Here is a 15,810-nt window from a genome sequence, read left to right on the forward strand (position 1 = left end):
TGCAATTCTTTCCATTAAGAGTTTTGTATTCCATTTGTCAAGGTAAGTACGCTATCTTCAATCCGTTCATAAATATGGATTTTACATTGTGGTATTAGAGCGGATGATGGAATTTGATTCTTGTTTGAAGATGCGTGTATTTTATTCTCAAGTTCTTGCATTAAGAGGGACGAATTATGGTAGTAAAATTACGTTTTCTTCACATTTGTCATCTTTCCATTATGTTGTTTAAAGAAAGACAAAACATTATTCAACATTCAATGGCGATGGATTGCAGGATTTATCCATCCCCGCAAAATCATGCGCCACAATCCCGTTCCTCCGCCGAACACTATTGCAAACAACCACCCCTTTCCTCCGTTGCTGCAATTTTGCCAGAAAATAGTTTTGGAAATTCTTCTTCACCCTCTCCTTCCATTCTGAGGAAACAAACAAAAAAAAAAAAAAAAGAGAGCAAAATGTGAGGACCGAAAAAAGACAAGACAAGAGGGTGGTTGAGAGTGCTTTTTCTCTTTTCTCAGTTTTCTTCAAGCAAGCCCACGCATTTTTCTTCTCAGTTTCCCTCATCAACCCCCACTCCTCTCGTCTCATTTTTTATGTTTTTTCTCTCCCTCACTCTTTGTATTCGAAATGCAAGAGGGTGAAGAAGAAATCCCAAAACTATTTTCCGACAAAATTGCAACAGCAGAGTAAAGGGTTGGTTGTTCACAATGGCTTCCAAAGGAGAAACAGGGCAATGGCATACGACAACAAAGAGGGCAATGGCTTTTGATTGTCTTCAATGAAGAATAGGGATTTTGTCGATGAGTTGACAAGATTGTGAAAAATAGGGTATTCGTCTTTATTGGTGTTCCACACTTATTTGTCATTCAATCATTAGAGGACAAAAAAACTTGAATTAGGTCAGATCCTTATAGAAGTTTCTCCTTATCTAACTCCTAGAAGTACATTTAAACAGGACCAAAGGCATACCAGTGGAACTCTCAATATGTCCTAAAAGTAATTAATGTAATCAAGAGAGTGAGAAATGTGTAGCACAACTCAAACATACAATTTATACCCTAACAAAACTCAGTAATGTAAAAGAGATGCACATAACAATCAGATAAGATCGGATACAAATATGTTGGATTCAAGATATCGTTCAACAAGATGGCATACATGTATAACCCCCACGCAGATGAACTCTGGTTAAGCAGACTGTACAACCAGCAATAAATCATCCGGACAAGACCTTAAATAGGTTGTGCCCCATCACCTACAAAATGAACCAGCAAGAGGCCGGGAGGAAACAACATAAACAAATTGCCTTGCTCGAAACAATTCTGCTAGGAATAATGCTAGATACTATATTTTTATCTCACAAGTGTTCCAATATGCTGACATAGCAATACCAACAATTAGTTGAGACTACCATGTCTGTATTATGAAATATTTATAAGATAAAAATGCAATATATATATAGCATTATTCTTCTACCAATCAGTGTTGCACGCTAATTCATTGTTCAAAAACTCCAGATAGTATATGAAGCCTATAGTAATGTATGTACTGTCAAACAGGAATTTAGGCATACCCTGATAGCGGTGGAATCAAAATTTCTGTATCTTTTTTCATTATTATTGGTAATTAACACACCCAGTAGCGCGTGAACCCACTACCCCATTCTCCATCTTACTACAAACGATGAAACTACCATTTGAGCTACCAGAATATCTTATTGGAAGGGCCAAAGCTTGAATGAGGGGCCAAACCCTAATTTTGATATGGCCGGTCTGGCCCCGGTTCCGGCCCTGCCTTCTCTAGACCTCCATATATTCACAAAAGTGGGGTTCACGCCCTTGATGACCAGAAACAATATATTGATTATATGTTAGCATACTTCAGCAACTCGAGGAGTTGCTACAGTTACAAGCTGCTGTAAACCTTTTCCATGTTATGTACTATTTTCCATATGCAGGCAAGACTCCTTCAGTCAAGTACTAGCATGATAACCGTATGGAGCACTTAACCCATAACTCGGGGATTCAGAGGTAGAGGTGATCTGATTTTGATCAGAATTGGTATTTCCAGCATCCGCCTTTTGATTAGCCGTCGTCCTGTCCTTACTGAGGTGTCCATTATCAGCAGAAACCTCAGCAGTGAGCCTTCCCATCTTCTTCTGTAAATCAGCAAGCGAATCAGTTGTCAATTTTCCTTTAGGACTCTTCTTTTCATCAACAAGCTTGAGTTCCAACCGATATAATGCACATGCATCACAGTTGCTGATCTCATATTCATACAAATGCCACTCGAGACACTTAAGAGGTTGTGGGTCCATGTAATAGGACCTCTTCCGCCCCCCATATTCCTTCATCACCAGCTTCCTTGATTCATGCCAACCACGTCCATTGTAGTCAGGCAATGACCTTTGCTTTCTGTTTCCACTATCAAATGCCCTTCTGGGCTTGTCAAAAAAGAGCCACTCCCTAATTGTTTCACCCTCAAGGAAAGCAAGATCAAATAGCTCTGCATTATTGAAGAGAGTAAATTAGTTGAAGCCAAAAGAATTCAAACTTAGTATGTGATACTAAATCACTAATTGATCTATAATTACGCACGCAAAGACCAACTTCCTAAAATGAATCAGAACCACATCACAGTATCTCTACTATATCTAGATCTAAGCAAGCATACTGAAAAATGGATATGCTAGATAACGGGCATCTGACATGCAAATAAGATAAAAGAAGAGGAAGACAAAAAAGGAATGAAAGAAAAAGGACACAATGTAGGCCTACCAGGATTATTCCATGGAGATTTTCTACTAGCAGCACCTTCACATTGAGGGATGCCCACTTCCTTTCCCTGTGTCTTAGCATTAAGAGTAGCAAATAATGGACCATCCTTCAAACTAATGCCCCCAGGTCGTAAAATTGGAGTCATGCCAGGGAGACCCTCATTTAATGCTAGAACAGCATGAACAGTACTGCAATAGTCCTCGCACCATTTAGATCCTTGAGCAGGCCTGAAACAATCCCATAGAGCACATTTTGGCCCCAAAAAAGCAGAAGGTGGAGGGCAGATATTTGGCAGAACGTTGGGCATAGCATCCTGTTCACACTGTTTGGTGCCATTAGCTCCAATGAGCAGCCCATAGTCTAAGTCTTCATGTAAATCTAACTGATGAAAATCCCGTTTTGTACTTGAATCTGAGTTGTTAGCAGCTGTGTTCTGCTTGACGTCCTGTCGTATATCAAGATGATGAGAATTAGTAAAACCTGAACTATTAACCACCTTGTTCTGCACACTTGAAACAGAGCCTCTGCATTGATCAAATCCATGAAAACCATGTTCCTGGGGCTGTTTGTTAACAAAAATATCCTGGAAAAGACCAAATGTTGGGCTTATCAGTCATCCATCATAATTTAGGGCCTAAACGACTAAGAAATAGATAAAAAGGAAACCCAAAAGCTCTCAAACACAAATAATAAAAAAAATTGAAGCATTGCAAACCTTTTGCTTATGGTTCAAATTGTGGATTAAGATTTTCCTCTTTTATGTCCTAGCCACCTTAAATTTTTCTATCAGCAAATGGTATTTGTCATTAGTGTATGTATGCCGTTAATGTGAATAGCAAATTCAGACCGGGCAGCACAGATTCCTCAACATTTGGCAAGCAGCTGCGTAAAGGGGGAGGACCTATTCTTGAACGTCTACAGCTTGGACTGGTATTGGAATTCAAGGGATTGAAGGATTACCCGTGGAGATAGACCACAGGAAACAAAAGAAGAACTGGGAAAGTAAGACATGATTGGCTAAGAGACAAGGAAGCTAAACATAGGTAAGGAAAACCTCTTCAAGAGTTGTCTCCAAACAAAGAGAGTAGTGATAGCACCCAATTTTTCAGATTCGGCAGTTTGATCTATGATTTATCATTCATGGATGTTGATAATATAAACCATTTAGCAGCACCTGCGGTTTGCATAGCCTTAAAGTTAAGGACAAGGCTTGACAGAGCTTTCATTAATCCAGCTTGGGCTGATGTTCATGGAATCCCAACCAAAAGGGCTGTGCTTGAATAAGCTATATGACTCAGCACCAGAGAGGTTGTAATAGTCATTAGCTTCAAAACACTTGTAAACTGTAGAATCCTTCAAGAGTCTCAGTTGCGTGGTTATGGCCCAACAAAACCCAAATAGTTCGCAGGGCAAAATACAAAGACCAATGATCATGATGAAGCAATGTATACATAAGAAAATGGACACAGAAAACCATTGATGCTTCCCTAGGTTGTTGGAAAAATGCATATGAAAAGAAATTGAACTTTAGTAAGTGGCGATCTTATTTTGAACATCAGAAAGACAAAAATATGATATCCAAAATGCAACTTTCTTTTATTTTCTGCAATTTCCTCAACAAAAGGGTGCAAGTTGTCCTGTAAATTGAAAGGGAGTCAAATGAAGAATTTGCTAATATAGCACAATCACTTAACTATCCCTGTTCCAAATTCATACCAAACAATAAGGACCAACCTCCTGAATTGCAGTTAAATTTCTGGCATGAAGGTTTTGATTATCAGCTTCACTCTTCAATGGTGTCAGTTCCTTTAAAGGACTAGTTGCATCATCTTCTTCATCACAGTTTTGCAAAAAACGTGCTAATTCCTCTGAAAACGATCCAAGACTACCACCCTAGACAATACCCAAACAAAATCTTATCGATCAATCAAAACTTACTTCATTCCAATAATATATATATATTATAAAGAGAAAACCCATTCCTATCAATGAACCAAACTACATACAACTAAAGAAGAAGCTGGGGACGATTCATTGAGCTCGGATTTCCACTCTCGCAACATCTGATGTACTTGCTGCTCCAAAAGTGCAATGTCATTAGCTCGACTCTCCTTCCTTGCCGATTGTAGGTCACTGAATGCGCCTTCAAGGTCATTTACCCGGTTCTTGGCATTCTCCTTCAAGTACTGGTGTGACTCAGACCCGCACTTGCTCTTCAAACCCTTCGGCATTGATTTGATTCCCTCCTAAAAAAACCCTAACAAATGCAAATGAATTTTTTCAATGCGAATGTTCCAAAATCAAAATCACCCAACTTGCAGCCAAAAAAAAAAAAAAAACCAAGCCAATAAAAATATCAAACAAGGCTATGTTTGGCCACAGAGACAATGTAGCATAAGCAAGTTATTTTAGGGTTGAAACTTATAGTACTATTACTTGACCCTAATAAGACTAATTAGGTTTTTCCAATCCTACCCAAAACCCCAAGATGACCAGATTTCACTTTCCCCAAATTAACAACAAACCGAAGCAAATACAACCAAGTCAAGATTCATTGTTTGATTCCTGAGAAATTGCGGGAAAAGAAAAGAAAATACCAAACGTTTGGGACTAAGCAAAATGACGAACTTCCAATAAAAATAATAATCATATTTTTTTTATTAAAAAAAAAAGGCCTAACTCAACCATTTGATTTACTCAAGTCAACAACTTTTTTCAATTGATTTCAAGGAATAGAGGGGAAGAAAGAGCCGAAAAAGAAATCCAAAAACAGTGAAATTTCGTTATGGTTTCTGTACTGTTAGTTATAAAGGATTCGATTCTCAACCCTAAAACCCAGAAGCAACTCTGCCCAAATTTCAGCAACAAAACAACAAAAAAACACAGAATACAGCATTAATTTTTTACCTCAAAGTATTGCACAAATTTTTGCAGCCAAAATCAGAAAGAGGTTTTGAGGAGCGACAGCGTTCCAAGGAAAGAACGAGTTCCGCGTTTTGAATATTTTGATTTTAATATTGTTGCTTTCCGTTGTTTTTTTGTTTTTTGTTTTTGCTTTTGCTTTTGTTTTTGTTTTTTTTTTTTTTCGTTTTTTCAATCTAATTAATATTTTTATTTCGGTGGGTTAGGACAGTGAAGTGATAAAATCATAGTATCCGGACAAGGCCCAAATGGGCGTGGGCTATCTGGTTAGACTGAGATCCTACCAGCCTGTTTGTAATATAGTTCCATAATGTTTAAAAGGTATTAAAGTAGCTTCAAAACTATCAAAATGTATCAAAAATGTCACTTATTTTTTTATATTCTTATAATACTACTATTCTTTTAACAAATAAAATAATAAAATAATTATAAAAAAAATCAAAAAATTAGTGAAAGATACAAAAAAACCAATGAACGAATAAATAAATAAAAAATATTTCTTGGAATAAATAAATTATTAGTCACTGTCTAAATTACAAATTGCTTCATGTCGTATTAAAGTAAAATCAATAGGCGAATAAAAAAAAAATTAACAGAATTTGACTCCAAGAACTAAATTGTTTTTTTTTTTTAGAATATCTCAAAAACCGTATCTTTGATTTTACTTTAATACGACATAAATAGACACTGTAGTTGGCATGAATTAGTCACTGTAGTTGGCTAAATTATTTATTTATTTCAAAAAAACGTCTTTTTTTTATTTGCCCATTGGTTTTTTTGTATTTTTAAAAAATTGTTTAGTTTTTTTTACAATTATTTTATTATTTTATTTGTCGAAAGAATAGGGGTATTATAGGAATATACAAAAATAAGTGGTCTTTTTAAACATTTTGGTAGTTTGGAGGGCTACTTTAGTACCCGGAAAGCTAGATCAGGAGAAGCGGGGGGAAGACGATAAAAGATAAGATGTTTTTGAACATTGGGGAGCTATATTGCAAACGACTAATAGTTTGAGGGACCTTTTTATATTTTTCCCTTTATAATATATTATATGAACTTTATAGTTTATATATTACAATGTCAATATATTACATTATAAAATATAATATGTATGATAACTAATTGTGTCAGTATATAATAATATTACTGTACTAGTTAATAATTAAAGAGTATATTAAGTATTTATTGTACTAGTATTAACATATTATAATAGTTAATATGGTAAATAGTTTAATATGAAAAAATGTTGTTGTTAACTATACTTAGTAACTTTGTATATATTTTCTAACTTGTTAATATGTTAGCTTATTAGCATATTAATACTAACATTAATACACAAGCATATCTCTCCAATGATATATGAATTACCTAATGAGTCTAGTGAAGCTCACACAAGCGGGTGTTCATAAACGTTAATCAAGTCGAGCCAAATTTATATGAATAGATCTCATTTAATAATTGAGAGAGTTTGTCCCTTCACAAACCAAGTTGAGTCAAGTTTATTCAAAAATAGCTTAGTTCGTTTAAACCCTATTCTCAGGAATAATCATTCCATTATTTGGTTAATTTATCATAAATGCCCTCAAAATAAGGAATAATTATTCTTGTAAATGAGTAAGAAATAACTATTTTTCCAAGAATATAATAGCATTTTCCCAACAAAAAAAAAAAAAAAAAAAAAAAATTTCTTTTAAGAAAATGATTCTTAAAGCTAGGGTATTTTAGAAAATTTGATTCAAATCCAATGAGAAAAATGTCATTCTTATATTGTCACCAAACAAATGAATAAAAATAATCATTCCATTCTATCTTCTTATAGCTAATAATATCTATTCATATTCTTAAGTAATCATCATTTCATTGTATCAACCATAGTGCCCTAAGTGTTTGCCCATTGACTCTTGTGGCTATCCTGTTGCAAAATTTCGTCCATGAAATTTGGACATACATTTTACAATAGGTACGAAATTCACAATTTGTACCATATATAGACCTATATTAATAGATCGATAAGAACACTCTTTGATATCAAATCACAATTTTATGATAAGTATTGGGCATGATGCCCTTCATTTTTAACCATTCACTAGGAGATTTCAAGATTCTTTCTAAATATCTTGAAATAAGATAAAGCAATTTAGAGCATGTGTAAAATTGCATTGAAAAATAAGAGTTTTTAAAGTAAAAAAGACTTCTTTAAACATAAAAACTTTATTTTTAAACTTTTTTTAAAAGTCATTTTGACAATTTTTAGAACATATTTAAGATTACGTTGAGAAGTGGGTTTTGACAATTTTTAGAACACTAACAGCAGATATGCCTTATATGCCATTCCCTTAAGTTTAGGAAAAATTTCAAAAAAATCACAAAAACCTATTCATATTAGATTCCCTATATTTAACCAACCCTCAGGGGTTGTTATAATGTGAATCTACATTTAACCAATTATCAAGGGTTGCTACAGTGTCTTCTAATGTGTAGGGAGCCAAAAGTTATTCCATATACATTATTTTAATATAAACATTTTTATTTCCTCTCTCATCTTTCATTTTTTTTGTCTTTAATTGGAGATTGTGTTGAGATTTTGTAAAAAAAAAGTGAGTAGGTAGAGAACTTGTATTTTGTAAAAAAAAAAAAAAAAATTAAATAGTATAGGAAAAGGTAAGGGAAGCTATTATAAAATATATTTTCATAGAAAAGCAAAAAATAGTTTTGAGTCATAAACTTAGGGAAAATCAAAGGGAAGCTGCTGCTAGTGCTCTAAGAGTAAACAATTCAAAAAATTACTTTTGATATTTTTTACCAAACATGTCAGCTTTTTGTTTGGTACAACTTTTTAGGTACTAAAAAGTACTTTTAAGCTTCCTAACGCAATCCCAAAAAGCTGATTTTTCTTGCCTAACTAAACTCAAACTTCTCGTACTCACTCAAGAGGGGTGGGGGGGAGGGGGTGTGCTCTGTTGTATTCTCTAATTCCATAGGGTAAGGGAAAATATAATCCATCAGAAATGATTTACATAGGAATGCAACATAAGAACCTTCTAGTTCTTGTAATAACCTCAGGTAAATCAGTAGAGTACAAGATTAGTTATTCAAAATGTTTTCTTGCAGTTTGAAGGGGTTCTGTAAAAATTCAAAACATTCTGACAAAGTGTTGTTCTGAAAAAAAAAAAAAAAAAAAAAAAAAAACAGAAGAGAAAAGAATTAGTTTATTCAATAGCTCAGGATCATGCTCTTTGAATCAGCCAGTAGAAATCAAAGAAAAAACAGTAATAATAAAGTTCCTGAGCCATGAACAAACTGTAGAAACATACTTAGGCAAGTTGATGCTTACAATCCGATCTTTGATTCGACGAGCTTGATCTTTTCTTTAGAGGGTTGAAGACAAGAGAAGAGAATGCTCAACTCTGTACTTGATTTTTGCATTTATCATGTACATTTTGGTTTTCCATCTTCAATGACGTGAGCATGCTTGAAGTTAAAGATACCAGCCAGTCCTCGCCCTTTGGCAAGTTGTTCCACCTCTTCAATCTTGTGTCTAAGAAGCTCAATTTCTTTAGCTAAATCATCATCTCTTTGCTTCATTGCCTAAAACAGTGGATCAAAGATGAGCAAAGGATGAATTAACAGCTGCTTGGATACATCTTTTTCAAGTTGATGAGGACAAGCATGGACCCATGACCCTTAACCTGATATTATAATTAAAAAACCAAGACTTCATATCTTCAGGGAAAAAGAAACTTTTGATCACCAAACACCCATCAAATGAGATTTATTTGTAACCTATAAGTACATAGTAACCAGCAAAAAGACATAATTTACACCAGTAAAATTGAAAAGAAATTACATGGTGACTACAAGTCCAGATTTCCAGTCTCTAAACTACCTTTGATTCCAATACAAAGAATTAAGTTAATGTTTTCAGGAGGCATCTTATAAATTTCTCTTGTGATGTTCTGCCAATTATTCTTACTCTATATAACCACTGGTAACAAGTCAGGCAAGATTCAAGTTAAAATCTTTTAAATACTTTGATGCTGGTAACCCATGTGAGCAAATTGTATTAATAGTTATGTGAATGGGTATGATATGTACATAAAATAGTGTTCCTGCACTACCACATATTCTTGCACATCTGAATATATTCTATACGTGTCCAAATTGTCATAAAAATAGAACTGAGGCCACCCAATACTTTACACCAATTGGGTGCCAGTCTGATTCTATCTCTGTTCGTTCTGTTTGAAGAAAGGAAGGAACCTAAAGAATCGATCTTTCTTTTAGTTGTTGAATCTCTCGTTGATTGATCAATGTGTGATATTCCGAATCCCCATTACTAATTGAATCGAAATGATCTCTAGATTGATCGGAAGATAAACCGTTACAAGGAGACCTAGCAGAGTGCTGCCTTCAAAACAGAATCCTTCAAAATACCACCACCATTTTTCTGAAGATAAATTAACCACTTACCGAGAAAATAATTGAATTAAAAAATGAGAAATAATGACTAAACTGAGCATCATCAGAAGGATAAATGAATAGCAATAAAACAAAGAATTTTTTAGGTCCAGTATGGAGTATGAAAATTATACCTGTAATTCTTGCTTGCGCAGTTCCTCCTTTCTTGCTTCTGATCTAGAACTTCTTTGCACCTCAAAAATAACTGCAGCTCCAGCAACCTATATAGAGAAAATAGAGATTACATCAGTGAGTCTAGCATAAACATCAACTTAAAGCATCATGAAAGAAGAATGAGATACACAGTGTATTTGGAGGCTATTCTGCCAAAACTTTGCAGTACATGCAAAATGAATTTGTTGCAGGTCAAATATATACTCACTGACTAGAATATAACTTAGGAAGCTTAATCATACAAGCCCCGGACATCTTTTGGAATTGCCTTATTATTTTTTTTATGATAGAAAAAGGGGCAATATTTCATTAAATCAGACTTATAGTTAATCAGTGTCTCATGTTGGCTTCCCTGATTTGAAATTGATTTATTTCAAGACTTAAATGCCAGCAAGTACTGCATTACTTTCGGTCATCTATATATAAGCATTTCCTAGCAATAACAGGCACTAGACAATCCTTCAAAATTTGATAAACATACAATAATGGAGTTCTATTATCACGATAGGCAAGGGGAAAAAATTGAACATAGAAACTCTAAGGAGAACACAAGCCATAAATTAGCAGAACCCGCATAAATCCTTCAATAGACACCACAACAACACCCTCTAGTGACCCCATTGAAGTTCATTACTACGGAACGAGGCAATTGCATGCAGTGGCAGAGCCTCACTATGCTGAGTGTGAGCAATTACCCTTGCTGAAATTTGTAAAATTTTTAAGCTCTATTTCAAATATTCGAGATATTTGAAAATTTAGTGCAATTGCACGCACCGAAAAATTTTGTAGGTTCAATGATGATAGCTTCTCAAAAACAAATTGAGGCTCCTTGCAATCTTAGAAATTCACGGGCAGATTAAGTAGAAAGGAAAACTACGATGTTGAAAACAAAAAAATAAAATAAAGGAAAGCAAATTGTTTTTTTCTTCTGTCATGGTGGTAGGGTTGTTTAAAAAAAGCCAAACACCCGAATGCCCTCACAGAAACCCTCGAAACCGATCAAAATCGGCCAGTTTTGGTCCAAGGTGGTTCGGTAATTAGAGGAGATTTGCAGTTCCAACTGAGGGTTGAGCTGGAGGTCAGATTAAGAGGGCTGGTTTTCCATCTGACCGCCCCTTAATTTAAACACACTAACAAGCAGTGGCTCAGTGCACTTTAGCCAATGAAGGGGGTTGAAGAGAAATGAAGAGGAACCATTTTACGATTCACTATGTGGTAACATATTCACAATGTAGTAACATAAACACCATTAAATTTGTGAAATTTAATTTGTACCATGAAATTGCTCCTCTCCATTTCAAGTGAAACGGAGAGGATCCTGATCAGAAAAATGTTAAGTGAACAGCAATACATCATAGCTTCGGAAGCATGCACACAAAAACCAAATAGCATGACTTGACAGCTTGTATCATCACATCAGTTTACTTCGTCCAAGCAAAAATTAACGCCTCTTGAGAAAGCCCAAGAGCCTCTCTAGTCTCTACGAACAAAAACATTTTTAGCCATCATTGCAGTCAAAGGCCTACCTTTAGAACAAGAACACAGCTCTCCAAGAACAAAGCTTTGTTCTTTGTTCTTCTTCTACTTCTTTTATCCACAAAAAGAGCAAAGCTAGGAAACTACTAAAGTCCAAAGCTTTACCCCAACACATGGCCCACACCATTTCTACAATAAAAGAATAAAATCCAAAACAAAAATACTTCATCTGCTTCTGAGAAACAAGAATATTTCTTCACCTCTTAGGAAAGCCCAACCACCATCCCATGTGAGAGAGAGAGAGAGAGAGAGAGCCTCCTACAAAAAGCTAAGAGGGCATCTCCCATGAATCCACCCTCTCTGCCATGATGCCACATTTGTCCCCCTTGTCCATCGTCTCCGGTGAGCTGGTGAACCTTTGGTGACCTTAGATAGAAAAAATAAAATTCTTAGTCCCAACCAACAACCTGACTGATCACTGACCGACATCTCGCAATGTCAGTGAAATTCAGTATGAACCACCTCCATAGTTAGTTCGGCTTAGAATTTTAACTTCTGCCATCGGAAGTAGGAGAACACCTCTTCTGACTCAATGGGGGTTGATTTACACCCCTATATGGCAGACTTTGTTCGTTTCGTAACAAAATAAAACAACGAATCATTGTGGCCCTAAGTCTACTATAAGTTATTTCAAAAAAAAAAAAGTCTACTATAAGTTGCAGTTGGAATAAGAGAGAAATGGAGAAAGAGAGAAAACAAGAAGAATGATTGAATTCTTTATTTATTTATTTTTTCTTAAAAAAAAAAAAAAAAATTAAGAGATTAAGTGATCTAGCAAAAATTTGATGTTTATGTCTACTATTGCAAAGGAGGTAAAAAAAATAAAATCCTAAATTTCTAAGCTGGGTTCCATTTCTTTGATTTTTCAAGTGTTTGACAAAAAAAACTACATGGTTAATTGATTTATGAACTTGCTTATTTGCAATGACTACTGTAGTAATCTAGGGTTTTTCCTCCTATGATTTATTTAGTTTAATTTTCATTTCGACCATTTTTACTTATAAAAATAAAATAAAAAAAGGTTTAATTTCAATTAATAATCTATTGTAGAAATTTGGAATTCTCTTTAACCTTTAAATATTTAGGTTTTGAATGATGAATTTTTTATTAGATATTATAGTGATTCAAGTATTTTAAACTTTAGTCGAACTCCTTATTAGCTAGTACAAAATTCATGTTAGGTTGCCCCTTAGAAATACGTATTTATGAATTTATATTTCATAAAAGTGGTTTCTAAGGGGTAGCTCAATTGGCTAGGGACTACGTCTTATAAAGCAAAGGTCACCAGTTTGAATCTTTCATTCTCCCTATCCTTGAGGACAAAAAATTACTTATAAAAAAAATTCATAAATTTGTCAAAGTTGATTAAATTAATATTTTCATTTAGTATGGATAGGACAGAAATTAGCTACAAACTAGTTTGTAGGTTGTAGCTAATTTATATAAACCAGTCTAATAAAGTGACGTGCGTTTCTAAAGCATGTGAGAAGCATATGCTTTCTTATTAAGGCTCTTAAAAAAACATGTAAGAAACACATGATATTTAAAAAAACACATACTAAGGGATGCATGTCATTTTATTAAACTGGTTTGTATGAATTAAGTACAAACCAATTTGTAGCTAATTCATATCCGTATGGATAAGTTTCTCAAGAGAACCAAATATTGGAGCACATATAGTAACTTGTCCAAGAAACTTGTAGTCATGGTATTGAACAAAAATGGTTAAATCAAGGCCAAGTAAAAGTTGAATTGAAAATTTTCTCATGACTCCTGGGCTACAGATTAAAAGACTTCTGGTCAACCTTTTAACCATAATTTTTCACTAAGAAAAACTACAAAAAAATATCAACTAATGTATATAATTTATTTTGGGAATTTGCAATAAGAGAAAATCTAAGCTCGACCACCAATTGCATGCACACATGATATATAAAAGCATTAATAGTTGTACACAAACAAGGAACTGTAAATTAGTACCGTGAAGACAAAAAGCTCCCCAAGAAGATCTGCAGCAGCTTGAACAGCTTTCTCCTCATTAAGTGGGTGTATTGCAGCATCAGTTGCATGACCATAAATGCCTCTTTGCATTTTGGTTGAAAATCGATGATTTGTCTGATTCAACATCATAATATTATTTTTGGAAGTAAAATAATTCATTAAAAGTGCAAGAGATGCAACCTAAGTATACTAGAAGTATATAAGAGAGGCACCCATCAAGTCAAGAAAAAGAAAAGAGAAAAACAAAATCTACAAAACTAGAGATATTGAGAACGGCATTAACAGAGATCCACTCAAAGAAAGATTTTTAAAAATAAAGTTGTAGATCCAAACTCGCCTTCTTGCAATCATTGAAATTTTCAAACTTTCATTTATCTCCAAATGCACCACATTAAAAGGGAAGGGATAATATTCCAAAGAATATTAATATCATTCCGATTGACCCTTCCACTCCAACAAGCCAGAAGATCCACCACCCGTATGGGCATTACCCACTCTACTCTAAACATCCGAAAGACCATAATGAAAAAAAAAAAAAAAAAAGAAAAAAAAAGTGTAAATCATTGAATTTATACTTACCAAACAATAAAAAAATCATCAAACATCTAAATTGTGATAAATCATTAACATACAAAAGAGTTAAAAAGCTGCAAAAGTACACAATTTTTTCTTTCCTTCTATAGAAAATATGATTCCTCTATAGCATCTTTTAATCCATGAAATTGTTTCTTTTGTTTTTATTTTTGGGTTTAGAACCATAGAGTAGAATACAAAACATATTTGGAGGCCATGATATCTATTTTTGAATCATTTCCATCAAAATGTGAACAACCCGAGTACACATTGAGCATAAAAGGGTCAAAATGAACTAATACCCAAACGAACAACGGAATGTCCAAACCATGAAATCCGAAGGAATAACTAGAAAGTTAGATATATACACCTCAAGTAATGGAATGTATGGACTACGATGTACAATATGTATTTTGAATGGATTACATGATCATGACTCCTAATAATCAATATAATATATTTCCATATGTCATTGGAAAAGTTGAAAGAGGAAGCTTGTGTCTAACAAGTTATTCTAGGCAAGAGCTTTAATATATTTTTGATAGGTAATCAAGCAAATCTTATTAAAAAAAAGTGTAAAGCACCCCTAAATACACCAAAAGTATACATGAGGAACACCTTAAAGAAAAAATAGAATAAAACAGGAAAAACAAGCTCCCTAAACCACCCACGTAAGAAACCTTAAACCCGCAGAAGAGCACTGGGCTACACCATCACACTGAGAGAACCTTCTTGCCCTTTCCCTGGCTAAAAGAATCACCTCTTGCATCAAAGTTAATAGAACACTCCAAGTTTTTAAGCTCCCTCCTCCCTTTTGTTTTAGGAACCGAAGCCAACACCTCATGACACTGACCCTCTTCAAGGGCTAACAAAAGATCCAAAAGCCTTTTCTCATTACCCCACCACGAGATCCCTAGGATGGGATATATCTCCATTGCACTTTGCAAAACCTCAGAATAGCCAACCACCCACACCTCTCCATTCTCTCCAGCACCAGCCCCATCCAGAACACCATCCTTCAAAGATTCACCCACCTCTAAGACGGTTAGGGGGGGAACATCCACCATCAATGGCTATCACCAGGAAAGGGGGTGCCATCGAATAATACCCCTCAGAGAAGCTGGATGGAATGGGTAAACAAAAGGCATACCCGGCAAAAACAGGGGGAAGCACTGAGAAATCGTCGAAGACACCAGCCTTGGCGGGAACAAAGGAGTAGCTTTGGCATCACCAGCCCTTGCCTGACCATACCCATCAAACTACAGCAAGTCAGATGAGTGCTTCACCGAGCAAAACCCAAAGGACCCAATATAACCAGGAGCATTAATATTAGGATATTCAATAAGCGAATGTTAAAATTTGCTCT

General features: G+C 34.7%; 2 protein-coding genes across 4 annotated transcripts; both read right to left on the reverse strand.

The window, feature by feature from the left end:
• Positions 1-1,587: 1,587 nt before the first annotated feature.
• Positions 1,588-5,797, reverse strand: LOC132180483 (transcription factor VOZ1-like). 3 transcript variants are annotated; one of them, XM_059593323.1, is made up of 5 exons: positions 5,688-5,797; positions 4,787-5,026; positions 4,515-4,673; positions 2,781-3,363; positions 1,588-2,508 (listed from the first exon to the last, which is right to left on the reverse strand). In XM_059593323.1, the coding sequence occupies exons 2-5, from the start codon at positions 5,009-5,011 to the stop codon at positions 1,976-1,978; spliced, it is 1,500 nt and encodes a 499-aa protein (XP_059449306.1). In that variant the 5' UTR covers positions 5,012-5,026; positions 5,688-5,797; the 3' UTR covers positions 1,588-1,975. The 3 variants fall into 3 exon arrangements, with proteins under 3 accessions (XP_059449306.1, XP_059449307.1, XP_059449305.1); XM_059593324.1 differs by having other exon boundaries at positions 2,781-3,225; positions 4,787-5,037; XM_059593322.1 differs by having other exon boundaries at positions 4,787-5,037.
• A 3,016-nt stretch (positions 5,798-8,813) lies between these two features.
• LOC132180485 (uncharacterized) lies at positions 8,814-15,641 on the reverse strand. The gene is made up of 4 exons (XM_059593326.1): positions 15,595-15,641; positions 13,851-13,985; positions 10,295-10,381; positions 8,814-9,290 (listed from the first exon to the last, which is right to left on the reverse strand). Exons 2-4 carry the CDS (start codon positions 13,959-13,961, stop codon positions 9,132-9,134), a joined length of 357 nt encoding a protein of 118 aa, XP_059449309.1. The 5' UTR covers positions 13,962-13,985; positions 15,595-15,641; the 3' UTR covers positions 8,814-9,131.
• Positions 15,642-15,810: the final 169 nt, after the last annotated feature.

Source organism: Corylus avellana, chromosome ca5, assembly GCF_901000735.1.
Source record: "Corylus avellana chromosome ca5, CavTom2PMs-1.0".
NCBI lineage: Eukaryota > Viridiplantae > Streptophyta > Magnoliopsida > Fagales > Betulaceae > Corylus > Corylus avellana.

Excerpts from the sequence above, each read along its gene's own strand:
- LOC132180483 (XM_059593323.1), bottom strand. The coding sequence starts at position 5,011 with ATGCCGAAGGGTTTGAAGAGCAAGTGCGGGTCTGAGTCACACCAGTAC. Across the intron at positions 4,674-4,786 it reads CCCCAGCTTCTTCTTTAGTT|GGTGGTAGTCTTGGATCGTT; the intron begins GTATGTAGTTTG and ends GGTATTGTCTAG. Across the intron at positions 2,509-2,780 it reads ATCTCCATGGAATAATCCTG|AGCTATTTGATCTTGCTTTC; the intron begins GTAGGCCTACAT and ends TCAATAATGCAG.
- LOC132180485 (XM_059593326.1), bottom strand. The coding sequence starts at position 13,961 with ATGCAAAGAGGCATTTATGGTCATGCAACTGATGCTGCAATACACCCA. Across the intron at positions 10,382-13,850 it reads GGGAGCTTTTTGTCTTCACG|GTTGCTGGAGCTGCAGTTAT; the intron begins GTACTAATTTAC and ends TTCTCTATATAG. Across the intron at positions 9,291-10,294 it reads TGCGCAAGCAAGAATTACAG|GCAATGAAGCAAAGAGATGA; the intron begins GTATAATTTTCA and ends CCACTGTTTTAG.